The sequence below is a fragment of the Simochromis diagramma genome, unplaced genomic scaffold (assembly GCF_900408965.1).
Source record: "Simochromis diagramma unplaced genomic scaffold, fSimDia1.1 OVJJ01000293.1, whole genome shotgun sequence".
NCBI classification, from domain to species: Eukaryota; Metazoa; Chordata; class Actinopteri; order Cichliformes; family Cichlidae; genus Simochromis; species Simochromis diagramma.
Genome location: NW_024386801.1, coordinates 23,738,038 through 23,753,743, shown reverse-complemented (window position 1 = coordinate 23,753,743; position 15,706 = coordinate 23,738,038). Strand labels below are relative to the sequence as shown.

Below are 15,706 nucleotides of genomic sequence, written 5' to 3'. Positions count from 1 at the left end.
ATTAATGATTATATAATTTATACTCACTATATATTAATTGCCCTTCATTTGTGGTAACATATTCAAAACAATCACGTATTTATTAAAGAAGTCATTTGTTGTTGTCCACTCAGTAAAATTTCATGGTGTTGCTGATCATGGCATTAAGTTTTTATTTAAACGGTTTGCTAGCATTGCTACCATTCTCTGAGCTTTTTACTACATTTCGCAGACAGCTTGCTATGTCACAGATTCTGATTAACTTTATTTTTTATAACTTTTATCTAGAACTTCATTAATATGACATTACTCCTCCACATATGCTAATTTCTCATGAGCAACATTTAAACCCTTTTTAGGCAATAACTTACTCATGTACCTGAAATACCAGAAAAGTCCACAGTTATTATGTTACAGAACACAATACATCATTTTTCAGTTCAATGGAATTAATTTTATTTATATATTTATATATTTTGTCTACTCTCTCCAGTAGTTTGTGTTTTGTCCTTAGCTCTCTATGCTTTAATTTTTTCCCTCTTCTCTTTCCCCTCTGAGCCTGGCTCTGCCAAAGGTCTCTTCTTTTTAAAAGGGAATCCTTCCCCATTGGCACAATGTTCTTGCAATAGGAAACTGTTTGAGTGTTGGAGTCACAATATAATAATATATCTATCCTGAAGCAACTATTATTGATAACTACCATTGCAAAAAAAAAAAAAACTTTATTTTTTATTTGTGCACGGCACGCATACTGAGTTTTTCACAATAAATTACTGGATTTATCTGTGCTAAACAACTAAATGCACTTCATTCCTATACGCAGACCAACAATGGAATGGATTTTTGATTTTAAAAAATGCAGCCTACCCTACCCCCTGGTTCCCCTGTGACATGCAAACACCCCAAACAAAAATAAAGAATGCCAAAGAGCAGAGAAAATGGACAAACAGACCCAGTATAGAAACTAAACTTAAAAACTAAAACTGAAGGAATAGAGCCATTCCTTTAAAACAAATGGTAAGTAGACTGGCACTTATATAGCCCATTTCTACTCAATTTGAGCACTAAAAGCACATGCTTTTATCCGTACCTAAGCACTTTTAACTACACGTCCATTCTTTCGCTCTCTCTCTCTAGTGGACACATTGGGGGTAACTTGGGGTTCAGTATTTTACCCAAGGACACTTTGACACATGGACAGGGGAAGACAAGGTTTGGTTTATTCTGAGGTTATAGTAATGTAAATGGATCCATACCTGGTTTGCATGTCTTTCTGTCTGGTTTAAGCTGCACGCCAGTGGGGCAGGCACAGCTATAGAAAGGCTCAACTGGAGAGAGTAAGCAGAGGTGACTGCAGCCTCCATTATCGGTACTACATGGTGTCTGGACTGCAACAAAAATACACGTTGGGGTGAGAATAAGCAGAGAGATCATTAAATAATTACCAGAAAGTAGATCAAAGTTGGCCAGAATTACTCCAGCTACAACCCTAATCTACAAACACAAATGTAAAACAGTCTGAAACACGTACTGTCTGGTTGGCGGTAGGGCTCCAGAACCTGTATGTCCATGGGAGAGTAAATCCCACTGAGGATCTCTCTGGTTTTGTCTCCACTGTGTTTGCTACAGGCGTGGATGGAACGAGTCTGCCAGTCGGTCCAGTATAATGTCTCCTCAGACAACGTTAGGGCAAAAGGATGGGTCAGGGTGCCTTCCACCACCGTTTCTCTGCAGGATGAAATGAAAGCTTATTATTTATGTTTACTCATGTCATTAAAAACACATTTTGAAATGCTGATACAGGGAATTAATGAATAAATATAAACAACGTGATTTATTGGGTTTTTTTGTTTGTTCTATAATGTACTTAAAAATCAACATTTGTGTTAGCATTCATGTTTGCAAATTTATCTGCACTTCCATTAACACTTTAACCGATCTTACCACTGACTCACAGGATTATATTTCTCAAACCATATAAATGCTCAACCAAACCATTTTCAAGACCACAGACAAGAAAAGGATTCTTAGAACTGCAAACTCTTGTGTACAAATGAAATTTTGGTTCAATGGAGGCAACGTAGGAATGAAACTGTCCTCTTTAGAACATAAATATCTAAACCACATTCAGGTACAACCTCACTCACTCTCTCCATCGTTAATATAAAAAAACTACATAAAACAAAGATTGGAGAAGTGTTTGAGGAATCACTGATAAGGAATAAATGTTTCATTTCTGAAACACAATCATGTAAAGAAAAATATAAAGAAAACACAAAGAACTGGCTGTAACCAGTCATCATTCTTAGTTACATGCCTGAGTGTGTTTGTGTGTGTGTGCATTAGGAAACAGGAAAAATGTAACTAACTCCAGATTTCAAAGCTTTGTCCAGCTTTTGTATGTAATTGAGGGCGTGAGCAGATATTGATTTGCAGACAAACATTATCCACTCTGATAATTACTACAAGTTCTACAGTTACTACAAGTAAAAGGCCTGTGTGACTTGGCTTGTTCTAGACAGAAACATCATCAATCCAAAGCAGTGCTGGTAAATCCTGTGACGCACAAAAATCCAGGATCTATGTTCAGGGATGGCCAGGATTTTATCAAACCAGGAAATTAAGATGAGCACTTTTTCTGTTTCTCTTAAAGAAAGTATGTCTGTTTGTCTAGTTCCTTCTCCTTGTTTTTTCCAGTCCTCATTTTCCCAGTCTCTGGTACATCTGGTCGAATTCCATTAACTATGTTTAAAAGGTCAGTAACTGGAAATCTTTTACAGATGGACTGAATGTTGGTGGGCTAACTAACTATCAGTAATATAATATAGTAACTATCAGTTATATGTGCTTTACTGTGCACTATTTGGTACATTCGTTTTTTGGATGGAAACAAAAAGAGAAAAAGAGTTAAAGAGCATATGTGGAGAAAAAAGGCCAATAGAAGGAAAAAGAAACAAAAGAAAATCCTGAGCTGTGAGCAAAATGCAGTGTGTGTGTGTGTGTGTGTGTGTGTGTGTGTGTGTGTGTGTGTGTGTGTGTGTGTGTGTGTGTGTGTGTGTGTGTGTGTGTGTGTGTGTGCTTTGACTGGGGAATGCACACCACAGCTCTGTTTGTCTTGGACTATTCCATCTATTTTTTTATTCGGTCTGTGCAGCTATTTTTCACTTCCCACCTCCATTTTTCTGTTCCCAGTGAAAACTCAAAGCGTTATTTGCTGATCGTTGATGTTTTTATTCTTGATCCTGATTAAGAATTTTGAAAAGCACGTTTTATTTCTGCCTTAATTAAAGAGATACTGTCATAATAGGTGACTGTTGACAACTGAAAGAACTATATGAAGTAAGACATCAGTAAATCTCATCTCTCTTGTACGGTGACAAATATTGTTCTCACATAAAATGTCATTAGTGCTTCAAATCAGTGCTACACTGAGCTAGGGTTTTCTATTTCCCATTCAATACTGATACCTTGGTACAAAGAATCAATAAATACCAGTGATAAGACAGACAGGGAATGTATATGTTTAAGACATCCTCAAACATTGATCTTCTAACTTTGGCAAGATACACTGAAAAAAAAAATATTGGTGATGTTCATCTAATTTATTTGAATTAGCTTTCATGTCTGCTCTAAGTGAGAGTCATCATGCTGCAGCACACTGCTGTCATTAAAAGTTGCAGTACTTTCTTTGTTTCCTGCACCTCTTTATGCATTTTAGGTAGATAAGACAGCTGGAAAGAAACATTAAAAATTCAGTTTATGACAATATATTACATGCCATTAGCGTACTTAAAGTATTTCAAACCTCCTTCTATCTTCTACCATGTACATTGTAATTTAACCCCTAATGCGTGTAGTGGATCTGTCCTGTCTGCCTCTCCTCGCCCAACAGGTTGCAGAACGAGGCCCAGGGAGGAGCAGCCGTCTGCTGCGACCTGTGAAAAGGGAGTTTTTCCTTCCTACTGCCAACAAAGTGCTATTTTCTCTGAATTCCTGCAGGGTTAGGGCATGGGGTTGAGAGATATTGGCTTGATATAACTGGGCTCCTCTCAAAGCACAAGCTTGGTTTGAAACCAGTCTCCTGCAGAGGGGCTAGCTTCTATTCCACTCTAAAGTTGTACTCAGTAAGAGGCAACAAAAGGGGATTTGGTTATACTGGCTTATTGTCTTTGCAGTGTAGTTTTTACCACTGGACCAGAACAACAGTCAGGGTATGCGGTAATGTTTTTGGTCTTGGATTACAGTATATGGATCCCCATATACTGAACTGAATGAAAAGGAAGGAGGAAAAGCATACATCATTACACTCTTGGTTTGAATTCATTCTAAGACAGTCTTTTACACGCACGCACGCACACACACACACGCAGATGTACATAAAGCTGCATACCGTGCTGATCCATCCAGATTGGCTCTATGAATGAAGCTGAGTTTGGCATCAGCCCAGTACAACTTCTGTTCCACCAGGTCTATGGTGAGACCGTTGGGCCAGTAAATGTCCTCATTCACTATTACTCTCCTGATACAAGACAGAGATGCTTAGAATTGAGATTTTAAAAAAAACATTTTAATGTGACTTTTTTGTAACACATCTAAACAAAAAGTCCACACTACAAAAGTAAAACTACAACTAGTATACTACTGTAAACACAGAAGATCTGAGTGCAGTCTTATGTAGTTACCGTACCTGTTGCTGCCATCCATGCCGGCACGCTCAATCCTGGGTTCCTCCCCCCAGTCTGTCCAGTACATGTAGCTGAGGGGAAGAGCAAAGAAATATATCACTCATACATATAACATTAAAACCAAAAGGGTTTTGTTCTTTTTTGGGGGGGGTTAAATTTATTTATTTAGTTAATTAGTTAGTTTTTTGTTGTTGTTTTTTACGTTTATACAACTTCTCAACATGTGATGTTTTATCTGTGTAATACGAGTTAATGAGTACTGTGCTAGTAGAGGTTATTAGCATCTATTCCCCAGTCTCCAGTAGTACACAGGTCATCCAGAAGGCTGTGGAAAAGTGTTTTTGTTGGTGGATGATATCAAATATAACTTTTTGGTTTAAATGATAAACTTTCTGTTGGTAACAGGAAAATCCTGAGCTCCATCAGGACCTTATCCCATCTATCCATCCATCCATCCATTCGCTTCCGCTTATCCTTTTCAGGGTCGCGGGGGGCGCTGGAGCCTATCCCAGCTGTCATAGGGCGAAAGGCGGGGTACAACCTGGGCAGGTCGCCAGTCTGTCGCAGGGCTAACACATAGGGACAGACAGCCATTCACACTCAGATTCACTCGCACATTCACACCTAGTGGCAATTTGAATTATCCAATTAACCTATCCCCACAAGCCTTATCCCATCTTTGAAATATGTTTTTATTGTCAGGGTTTGGAGTTATTTTGCTTAATCTAAACCACCACTGATGGAACAAAGTTTTACATTTTAAGTTACTGTACATAAAGAAAAATTTCAGGAAAGGTGCAAGTTTTGTATAGTTTCCCTTTCACAGATACTAATACTAATACTGGATAGTAATACTGGATAACTAAAGTTAAGTAACTAAAGTTAAATTTGTACTTTTCATCTGTTTTAGTAATTGTTCTTATTATACTGACTTGATATCTATATGCTACTCACAGTGGTGGTATGGTGGCGCAGCGGCTGGTACTGCTGCTTGACAGCAACAAGGTCCTGGGTTTGAATCTGCAGTTTGCATGTTCTGCCTGAGACAATGTGGGGTTCCCTCCAAAGGAATGCATCTTAGGTCATGTGGTTATTCTAAAATGGCCTTGGGTGTGAGGTAGATAAAGTGTAATAAAAGGCACGTATGAATCGATGGTTAAATGTGGTTTGCAGTCTGAAGAAGTCTGAGTGGTCAGTATGACTAGGAAAGCATTATAAATGCCAGTCCATTTGTGCAAAAACTATTCTTAAACTCCTGCAACTGTAGCTAAAGAATTGAAATGAGAAATCTGGGAATAATGTGTATATATACAATATTGTCTTTGCATCTCAATGTTGTCTTTTATGTTTTTTTAAATATGATTCCATATATATACTGTATATATACTACAGATTCAATGACCCCACCTGTAGTAACATTTCACTGGCACTGTAATGTGAATGCAGATGCTTCATAAGAATTTAATCGATCTTTTCTCACACCACCAATGATTATTTTCTTTATAATGAAAAACATTGGCCTGAAACTCCAACACAGAAACACCGCATGGTTCTTGTGCTCTATAAAAATGTTATCTGTGCACACTGACGATCTAACTTTTTCTGTCATTGACATGTTTTTTAGCCTGTGGTGAAAAACTTTTCTTACTGTGAAATGTGTATTTAAGGGAAAAACACATTTAAACATAAAAAGGTCAAATGCCTTTAATGCAATAACAAGAAATGTGATTTCCAGCTCCACTGTTCTAGTCAGGCTGAATTTATCTGCAACATAATATGTGTCGTCTGATGTTCTCAGGTGCAAACAAAACTGACCACGGCAGCTTTTCATTTTTTTAGTCATAATAAAAAAAAAAAAAATAAAAAAAAAACAAGCCTCTGAAAAGGGAACTTTGTATAAAAATGGCTGTAGTTCATAAAAAATGTTCTTAACCCCTTGAATTAAAGGCAAAAGCAAAAAACAAACAAACAAACAAACAAAACAACAGTGTCACAATCCATACACTTAAGGACCTAATTGTATGTACAAGCCGCCGTTTAGCAGGGGTTTTTTTTTTAACCTTTATTTATACAGGTATTCCCATTGAAACTCAATGTATAATGTACAAGGGTTTTGGCTCTTAACCCTATTAAAACAGTGAAAGTAAAGTGCAAACCATAAAGCTCCTAAATGGGACACAACCTGTCTGGGTTGGAAACCCTGTGACTTCTTACATTACAGCCAAAGAACAAAGGCGAAGAACACCTTCTGTGTACATTTGGGACCCCACTGGCTTCTGACAATTTTACTCTTTACTCTTTGGATAAGAAAGCTTTGCCTACCTGTCTTTTTTTTTTTTTAAATCTGGGTATGTGCAGCATTTCCAGCAACATTTTCAGTTGCCCTTAGCTCAATTGTTCAGTAACCCAGTGTGTTAAAGAATGATCCTCATCCTCTCTGAATATTTGTGGTAGCATATAGATATAAAATTATAAAAACTGTGTCACTGTCACTGTATCAGTGTTTTTAGGTTGTTGTTTTTTTTAGATGAATTGCTATTTCTTAGTGCCCTAAACATGTTTATCTCTGTGTTCAGCTTGCCCTGTCACTCATTCAGCCAGCCAGACTCATTTTCCATCATCACTGATTGTAAGGTCAATATAATCATAAAAAAATAGTACAGCTTTTTTTTCCCTGTAAAAACAACAGTAGTTACATTTTGAAGTGTTTCTATTGGCATTTATAATAATTAGTGAGCTTTCCAGTTTCATTGAGGACAACATGAGCTATAAGAGATCAAATCAGCAGAATCAGTAGAGCCAAGAAACTAGAAACTAGGTTATAAAATGTAAAAAAAAAAATTTTTGATATCCATATCAGTTTTACACCCAATTATTAATTTGATGTAGAATCTGGTCTGTGGTTTGATTGTGAGGATATTTTACATAGCCTACACCCCACACAATATCTGATCCATTCAATAACAAAAAATGAATAATGTCAGACACATCTTTGCACATTTCTGTGTGTATTTTGTTACCGCTGGCCAGGGTTGAGAGCGATAGCCCTGGGCTGGTCCAAGTCCATCCAGAACAACACCTTTCTTGAGGTTCCATCTAGGTTGGCCACTTCAATGCGATTGGTCTCTGAGTCCGTCCAGTAGAGCTTTTTACCCAACCAGTCACAGGCCAGCCCATCAGGACTGTCTAACCCTGATACTACCACAGTCTGGCCTGTTCCCAGTGCCTCTTTAAGGGCTGTAGGTAAAAAAAACCCCAACAAACTCAGTTGAAACTGTTACATGAAAAAGGGTGTATATTTCAATAAATCATTAACACATGCAGCAATAGTTATTTTAGCTTTTTACGAGAAAGTCCTCACCAAGTAGAAAAATTAAAAGTAAACAGTGTCTAGTCTTACAGTTAGAAGACTGATTCCAGTGAGTCTGTTTGATGGCTTCTTCACTGACATCCGTCCAAAATATCAGGCGTTCAGAATACAAGAAGTCCACAGCTGCTGCATCTTCCAGGTCACTCACGATGATGGCGGACTCCCCTCGGACACCATCTGCATCTACCAATCGCACGTCACGCCGATTGGCAAAAAGAAGGAGCGGTGACCCTGGAATGGAAAAGATCCTTTATGTAACGTTTCATATATCACTCAGATTTCTCACAATGTTATTTCATACAGAGACGCAAAGATGCTTATATTCGAACAGTTATTAAATTTCACTGGTTTGCTAAAAAACAAAACAACTATTGGATCTGCCTCTAGCAATCTGACTAAAGCTTTCAATTGATATCACAGCAATTCTCTCAAAAAATGAATAAACTTTTTCAAACAAAATGCTGCTTTATTTCTTCTGAATATTCTCATTTTTGTCTTTTTACCAAGTACAGACTGGAAATATGTGGGAAACATATCCAATAGACTGACAAACACTCATTTCAGGGAGTTACTGCACTGGGGAAAAAAATGCATTTTGGAGTCTCCATACTCTAACCTTTCGTGTCTCCTATAAGATCAGCAGAGGGGGAAATTAATGCATTATGCAATTATTACGGTACCACTATCCACCTTCTCTAATGCAGAGACACACACCTGGGGGTTATTTTGCAGTTCCAGCACGTGTTACACCAGCGGAAGCCTTTTCTCTGTACCTACAGTTCTACTGACTCTCTAATCAGTCTGCTTTTATATGTGTAAACTGGCTAACTGTTCTCTCCTCCTCTCTGCACGGCACACACACAGTGGTGTCTTTCACATGCCCAGTGAACTACAATCCTTTTCTGAGCTCAGAATTAAATATACATAAAAAACAAACCTATTCTCAGATAAATACTGACACTGAGCACAGTGCTGATTCTAGACCCACACACAGTCAAGTTCACAATAGAACATAAAACAAACCAGGGCAATATAAGAAAAATGTTTGTACAAGAAAGCATTCCCACTCTGTCCCAACCATGCGGTAAGTATGCAAATGTCAGGGTCCAGATTCCATAAACCCATGTCTTTGTCAGCGCGGTTCAGTAACTCAAGAGATGTTGTCCTCCCACTGTTGAAGCCAGTAGTGATCACAGCAGCTGCCACAGTGCCTCTGGGGAATCCTGTGGTTTTGGCCAGGCAGGGTGGCAGAGCTACTACGCTGTGGTTTGGCACAACCGTGCCTCCTATAATCCCACAGAACGAAGCCAGTCTGCCTCTGTTAGTACGAACGCTGCCCAGAAACAATACCCAAGCCCTAAAAGACACATGGTACTGCTTTTATTAAACATACTGTCTCCATAAGGCAATGGTTTAAACGTTCACTTAGCAAGCTAAAGCTCTCAGTTCCAGGACGAGCAGGGATTGCACCAGGAAGGGTATCTGATGTAAAAATCTGCCAAGTCAAACATATTGCTCTACCTGTTGTGGCGCCCCAAAGTGAGCACTGAACGTAGTCTCTACTGCTGTTATTGAAATCAAATTACATAGGTAAAAGCAAGCACAGTGGTGCGGTGGATAGCACTGTTGCCTCACAGCAAGAAGGTCTGCGTTAGATTCGAGTTCAGGGCCTTTCTGTGTGGAGTTTGCATGTTTCTCCCCATGTTTGCGGAGGTTCTTCCTCCCACAGCCCAAAGACATGCAGTTAGTAAGGTTAGGTTAACTGATGATTCTAAATTCCCCATAAGTGTGAATGTGAGTGTAAATGGTTGTCTGTCTCTGTGACAGGCTGGCGACCTGTCCACGGAGTACGCTGCCTATCATTCATGCTGAAACACACTGCTGATTAATCAAACCAATAATTCTTTAAAATATTCAGTTCAAACACAACGTTGTTATGTTACTAGAGAGGAAATAGATAGCTTTACTGTAACAGTAATGAAACAGATACATTAAACAAAATGACAGGAAATTACAGCAATTCACATCAAGTGAGTGGGCATCACGTGTCCATGCTCATCCACGCTCAGGCTACACCCTTGACATAAACAGTGTGCTTCCAGTACTGAAAACAAGTCTGAAGCGGTGCTGTTTGCTACATGTCAGAAATGACAACTGTGGATAATGTCCAGAAGCAATTCTCCTAACAGAAGTAGGATTTCATGTATGAAAACAACTAAGCAGAGCGAGGCCCCCCCGATGGATGAGGACAGGGATAACTCTGGGAATCAGAGAGCTGATACATTTAAGTGACTTTCAACACACTGGCAGTTTTTTAGTTGGTGGAATAACACCTGGAAATGAATGAAATGAATGTTAAGCAACACAAAGTTTAACACAGGTTACTCCTACAGTTTCATTGAACTGTGTTTTCTCTATCACTTATTTATTTTGTACAAAGAAAACCAAAACAATAACTTAAAGACCAACTTCCAGTTTGGTAACCTCAGTGAAAGAAATATGCTGGAAAATTATCTATACATGCTGAAATAACAACTAAAGTAATTTTTATAACAGTGTTTATTCTCTCCTCAAAACACACAGGGCTGAGCCGTAAGAATGAGAGTGCCATTCTTATAATCCTATGAGTGAGTGCTGCTTTTTCCTACTGTTGCTTTTTTGCTAAGAAAAATGGAAATTAATGTTGCCTTTATACAAGAAACCCATCTTACTGCAATAGAACAAAGTAGGTTGGCCATGTTATGTCATCTTCATTTCATTCTACAGCCAGAGGACTGGCTATACTGATGAATAAAAATATTCCAGTGACAATAAAAGAAACTTTAATTGACCCTTCTGGTTGATTAGTTGATTGTGAAATTTATTCAGAGCAATGGATCCCCCCCCCCCTAAATTAATACAACCCAGTTATGATCATAGTTCCTTTTTCAAGATATTCTTCTGATAATAGCAGAAGGTCAGCAAAACATACTGGTACGGAATGATATAACTTTTTTTCTACTTCCTATTTTGGACAAATCAACTACAACTGTATCCAGTTTAAAACTATTCCAAATAACTGTGAATAACTGTGGCTTTCTGCTCTTGTTTGCGTAATTCCCATATTAGAATAGATCGTTTTTTTTGTTTGTGTCAACACAACTATTCCACAGAACACTGGATAATCCACAGCTGCCCAGGATCCTGTCTGACCACTCAGCTCGTGATTCCAGAAAAAACAGCTGTTTTATACAGACAGCCTTAAAATCCCACAATTCTCCAAAAACCTGTTTTCTTTGTAATTTATTAGAAATCAGATTAAAATAATCTGTGAAATGAATCGCATTTCCACTCCCAACAGCTTTATACTATGAAACACATTAAAAGCATATTTGAAAGGTCAAATAATATCATTAACAAAAAGTATTAAAAAATATAATGCAAATGCAAACAATAGAAGAATTGAACAAAGCAATGTCTAAACCTGTAAAGGAATTTCAACATACTGGCTGCTGACACAACAAAATGCACATCATATCGCCTATTTCTTCATGAACACAGACTATAAATTCATTTCTAAGGCACTGGCTAACAGGCTTGGTAAGTATTTGCCACGCCTGATATACCAGGATCAAAATGTATTTATTTATAATCGCTCACTATCTAACAATTTATGTAACCTTTTTAACAGTGTCCATCTTTCAAAATCCCAGTAGAGCCCAGTACAGCAGTAACTCGTGATGCCAAAAAGCCTCTGACAGACTGGAGTGGCCATATTTGTTCAGCCCCAGGCGAAGGCTTCCACTAATGCACAGATTTCAGCTGAACAGGTCAAGTCGACAGGGTTGCCCTCTGTCTCCGGCACTATTTGTTTTAGCTGTTGAGCCTTTGACAATGTCGATCAGATGGGATCCTGATATAAAAGGCTTTGAAATAGATCACAGAAACAAAAACACTTACCCTGGTAAGTTCCTCGTTAGGCTACAGACATTGGTTAATGCCTCCACTGGTATTTCAGAATGCAAATTAACTTGATTGGAAGGGTTAATTGTGTCAAAATTTAAATTTTACCAAGACTGTAAAATTCTTTTTAGTCAAGTTTTTTTCTTTTTTTTCCAAAAGAATCAATAATTATGTCAGACAGTTTCTATGAAAGGGTAAATCATTAAGAGTCTCCCTTGAAAAGTTAACTTGGGATCATAAATATGGGGAGGCTTCAACTACCCAACTTTAAAAAAGTTTATTTAATTGCCCAGTTGCAATTTATCTCCTCTTTCTTTTAGGCTGATAGATCCGTGTGTGGACTCAAATGGATCAGGATTCTTTGAAAGAGAAAGTTGGCAGTGAATTTGTTTATAAATGAATATCTAGGTTAATAGTGTCATGGTCCCTTAATTAAAGCTGCCTCCCTTAGTTAATTCTTTTAAGTTTTGAGTCCTGCATTTGGGTCCTCATCCTGACTGCCACAGGACCGTACTTGACAAATACCTAGAAAATCTGATAACATCATCATAACATCTGTTACACTTAATTCAAATCTGGTATGACGTTCACAAAATGCTTAGACTGGAAATTCTGGATGCATGAAACCAGCAAGTAAACTTGTTCAACCGGAGACAGAACAAAAATGTATTCCCAAAGCATATTCTCTATTGCAGAGTCCAAAGATCTGTTTCCATGAACCTAAACAGGTTCATGCAATGTCAGATTTAAACAAAGATTTAAGCATAAGAACTGATGACCATCTGTGATCAGATTTATGCTGGAATAGCTGAATTGTCACATTACAACTTCCTTCACCAACTGTAGATCCAGATCCAAACCTGAAATCTCAGAAATGTGTTTTAGATGTGATGTAGAAGGTGGTTCCTTCCACCACTGAATCTGGCTTTGTACAAGGGTGCACTCTTTCCTGCACTCTTTATAGTACCATGACCAATATTATGGGGATTAATATTCCATTAGATCCTGAATTGTGTTTACTGGAAACAAAGGTCAGTGGATCTATGAATAAATATCAAGTAAAACTTATGTTTTATGTCATTTCTCCATTTGGCATTCACATGGACAAGTCTTGGTTTGGCAGTCGCCAGGAGAATGATACTTGTCTTCTTGTCTGACTGCATAGTATCAATTGTAAAGCTTGGTGTTAATGGTATGAGGTTGGTTTTCAGGATTTGGGCTCAGCCCCTTAGTTCCAGTAAAAGGAAATCTTAATGCTTCAGCATACCGAGACATTTTGGACAATTTCATGCGCCCAACTTTGTGGGAACAGTTTGGGGATGGCCCATTCCAGTTCCAACATGACTGTGCACCAGTACACAAAACAAGGTCCACAAAGACATGGATAAGTGAGTTTAATTTGGAAGAACTTGAGTGGCATTCACAATCTTGATTCTCAAAAGTCAGAAGAAATAGTAAAAAGTAAAAACTGGATTTTCTAAGGAGAGTTCTTGCTAGCTGAAAGTACTTGCGAAACAAGAAAAAAAACAACAACCAAAAACCGACTGACGGAAAAGGAAAAAAACAGCAATATTGATAGTGAGTTGTGAGATTTGTCTGTCTGTCAGTGTTAACTATGTTAGTCTCTTTTTTTTATAAACAAATCGGGGGTTTCTCCAATGCGTCATCTAGCAGGCTATTTGAGGAGCAGCTGGACAGCTCTCAGGTGTTGGATTATTGTCTCAGTCTTAAGTGGTAACACGTCAACTGTCTATTATGTAGAACTTTGATTAGCAGGACATTCACGGATCGTGACGCTCACTGCCCAGCTATTCTCAGCCTGTGATCTCTGCCTACATTTCCGTACTACCTCAGTTCCTCTCTTCCAGACCTCAGCCTCCCTGCTCACCTGCACTGCCACTGGTCCAAGCCGTCCCCGTTTCAGTCTCCATCCTTACATACCTCGCCCAAGACTGCAGTAAACATGTGGCAAACAGTTCGAGTTTCTCGTTCTCATTCCAGTGTTATGTTTATCATTTCATCCTCACTGTAAATAAACCTGCCTTCACTGCAGCTGTGTCTGTCTGAGTGATCTGCCACCAGGGTCCACTAGTGTAATTCCTGACATCCTGGTACATTTCTGGAATGAACTCCTGATTCAGCTGTTTCCTCAATGTGCTTCATAAATGGGAGGTGAACCTAACCCGCAGAATCAGTGAGCGAAAGGGATACTAATGCCAAGTTTTGGCCCAGATGTGCCAGAGGTCAGTTCGAGTTGCTTCCTTTCAGGCATTTTCCATTCTGAAAAATTTGGGGATATTTTTTTAATATTAGTATAATGTGTTTAATAAGTTTAAAAGAGCATTTGCATTACATATGGTTCACTTTTTGAAGTATTCTGTTTTACTGTGAAGAGCTCATGATTGTAAGAGGAAGTCAATGTGGTTGTGATCGGTAAATCAGATATTGCATCTGTACATATGAAATTGTGTTTTTTCATATTGTGAAACATGTTGCAAAACAGTAAGGCAGACTAACTGTATTATTTAAAGATGGCATGAATATACTCTGCAGGTTAGTGCAGAATGAACAGGTTAGTTTGTTGTACTGTGATGGGTTTAAAGTAAACAACAGTGTGTTGGACTGGTACACAGTGGCTGTGTGGTCGTGGTTAAAGTTTGATTACATGAAATGTAGCATTGGTTAATATGAACTTTAGCTGATGATGCTTCATACCAGCTGTATACTGTCTAATATGAAGACAGCATAAACAGTGTACTGTTAGTACATAGAATGGAAATTGGCCAGGACAACTCATGAAACATCTGCTGACATCTGGTTCAAGTTTATAAATCCACAAAGGGCAGCAGGTCAGCTGATCACAGCTTGTACACTAACAAAATCTACTGAAGCTCTCAGTTTTTATTATTGTGAGTAGTGATTCTTTTCTTTGCGCTGAGCCACTACAATTGATTTTAGGGTTGAATCCCACTGTAACCCCTGACTGTGCTCATTTTCCTGTTTAGAGGCAAAGTCACCCTCTATAATGTAGGCAACAAAAAATGTGTTTTTCTTTTTCTTCTGATTCAAGCTGCCTACAATACTACTTTCTTACTTTGAGTCCATTTCACAGCCTGTACTTTTTTACTTTTACTTGAGTAAAGAACATTACTTCAACTTTTGCTAAAGTAATTTTTTAAAACTAGTATTTGTACTTCTACTTAAGTACAGAATGAAGGTACTTTTGCCACCTCTAATGTTAAGAAATGAGGATGTCATAGGTACAGCTCAGGTTGAGTGGATTCAGGCAAAATTACAGAAGCAAGGCTGAGATGGTTTGGACATGTGTGGAAAAGAATTTTAATACAGAGCTGCCAGGCTGGAGGGAAAGAAGAGGACCAAAAAAAAGATTTGTGGATGTCGTAAAGGATGTTATGCAGAGGGTTGGTGTAACAGAGGAGGATGCTATGAATAGGATCTAATGAATCCACCGTAGTGATCCCTAAAGCGAGCAGCCAAAACCCAAAGAAGAACACTTAATGTAATGACCACGCTATATCTTGACTAAATTTTTACCCCAGATAATCCTCCTCCGAAACAGCAAATCAGCCCGTAAACTTATCAGGAAAGTCTCTAAAGATCTATTTTCCCAAAGACCTCTATTTAACTTTTTCTATACAACAGGCAGGTTTAAGGCACTTCTGCACTAGCTTTACCTTTCAGGCCCAAAAGCTACATACACCTTTTATAC

At 38.3% G+C, this 15,706-nt stretch overlaps 1 protein-coding gene across 1 annotated transcript in view; it reads right to left on the bottom strand.

Moving 5' to 3' along the window:
• Positions 1-15,706, bottom strand: part of lrp5 (low density lipoprotein receptor-related protein 5) — a 51,891-nt gene that overhangs the window by 31,260 nt on the left and 4,925 nt on the right. The window contains exons 2-7 of the mRNA XM_040026677.1: positions 8,065-8,265; positions 7,685-7,901; positions 4,667-4,735; positions 4,370-4,498; positions 1,511-1,707; positions 1,236-1,367 (exon numbers count right to left, since the gene is read on the bottom strand). Of these exons, the coding sequence (XP_039882611.1) occupies positions 1,236-1,367; positions 1,511-1,707; positions 4,370-4,498; positions 4,667-4,735; positions 7,685-7,901; positions 8,065-8,265 (945 nt within the window). The remainder of the gene's footprint in view (positions 1-1,235; positions 1,368-1,510; positions 1,708-4,369; positions 4,499-4,666; positions 4,736-7,684; positions 7,902-8,064; positions 8,266-15,706) is intronic.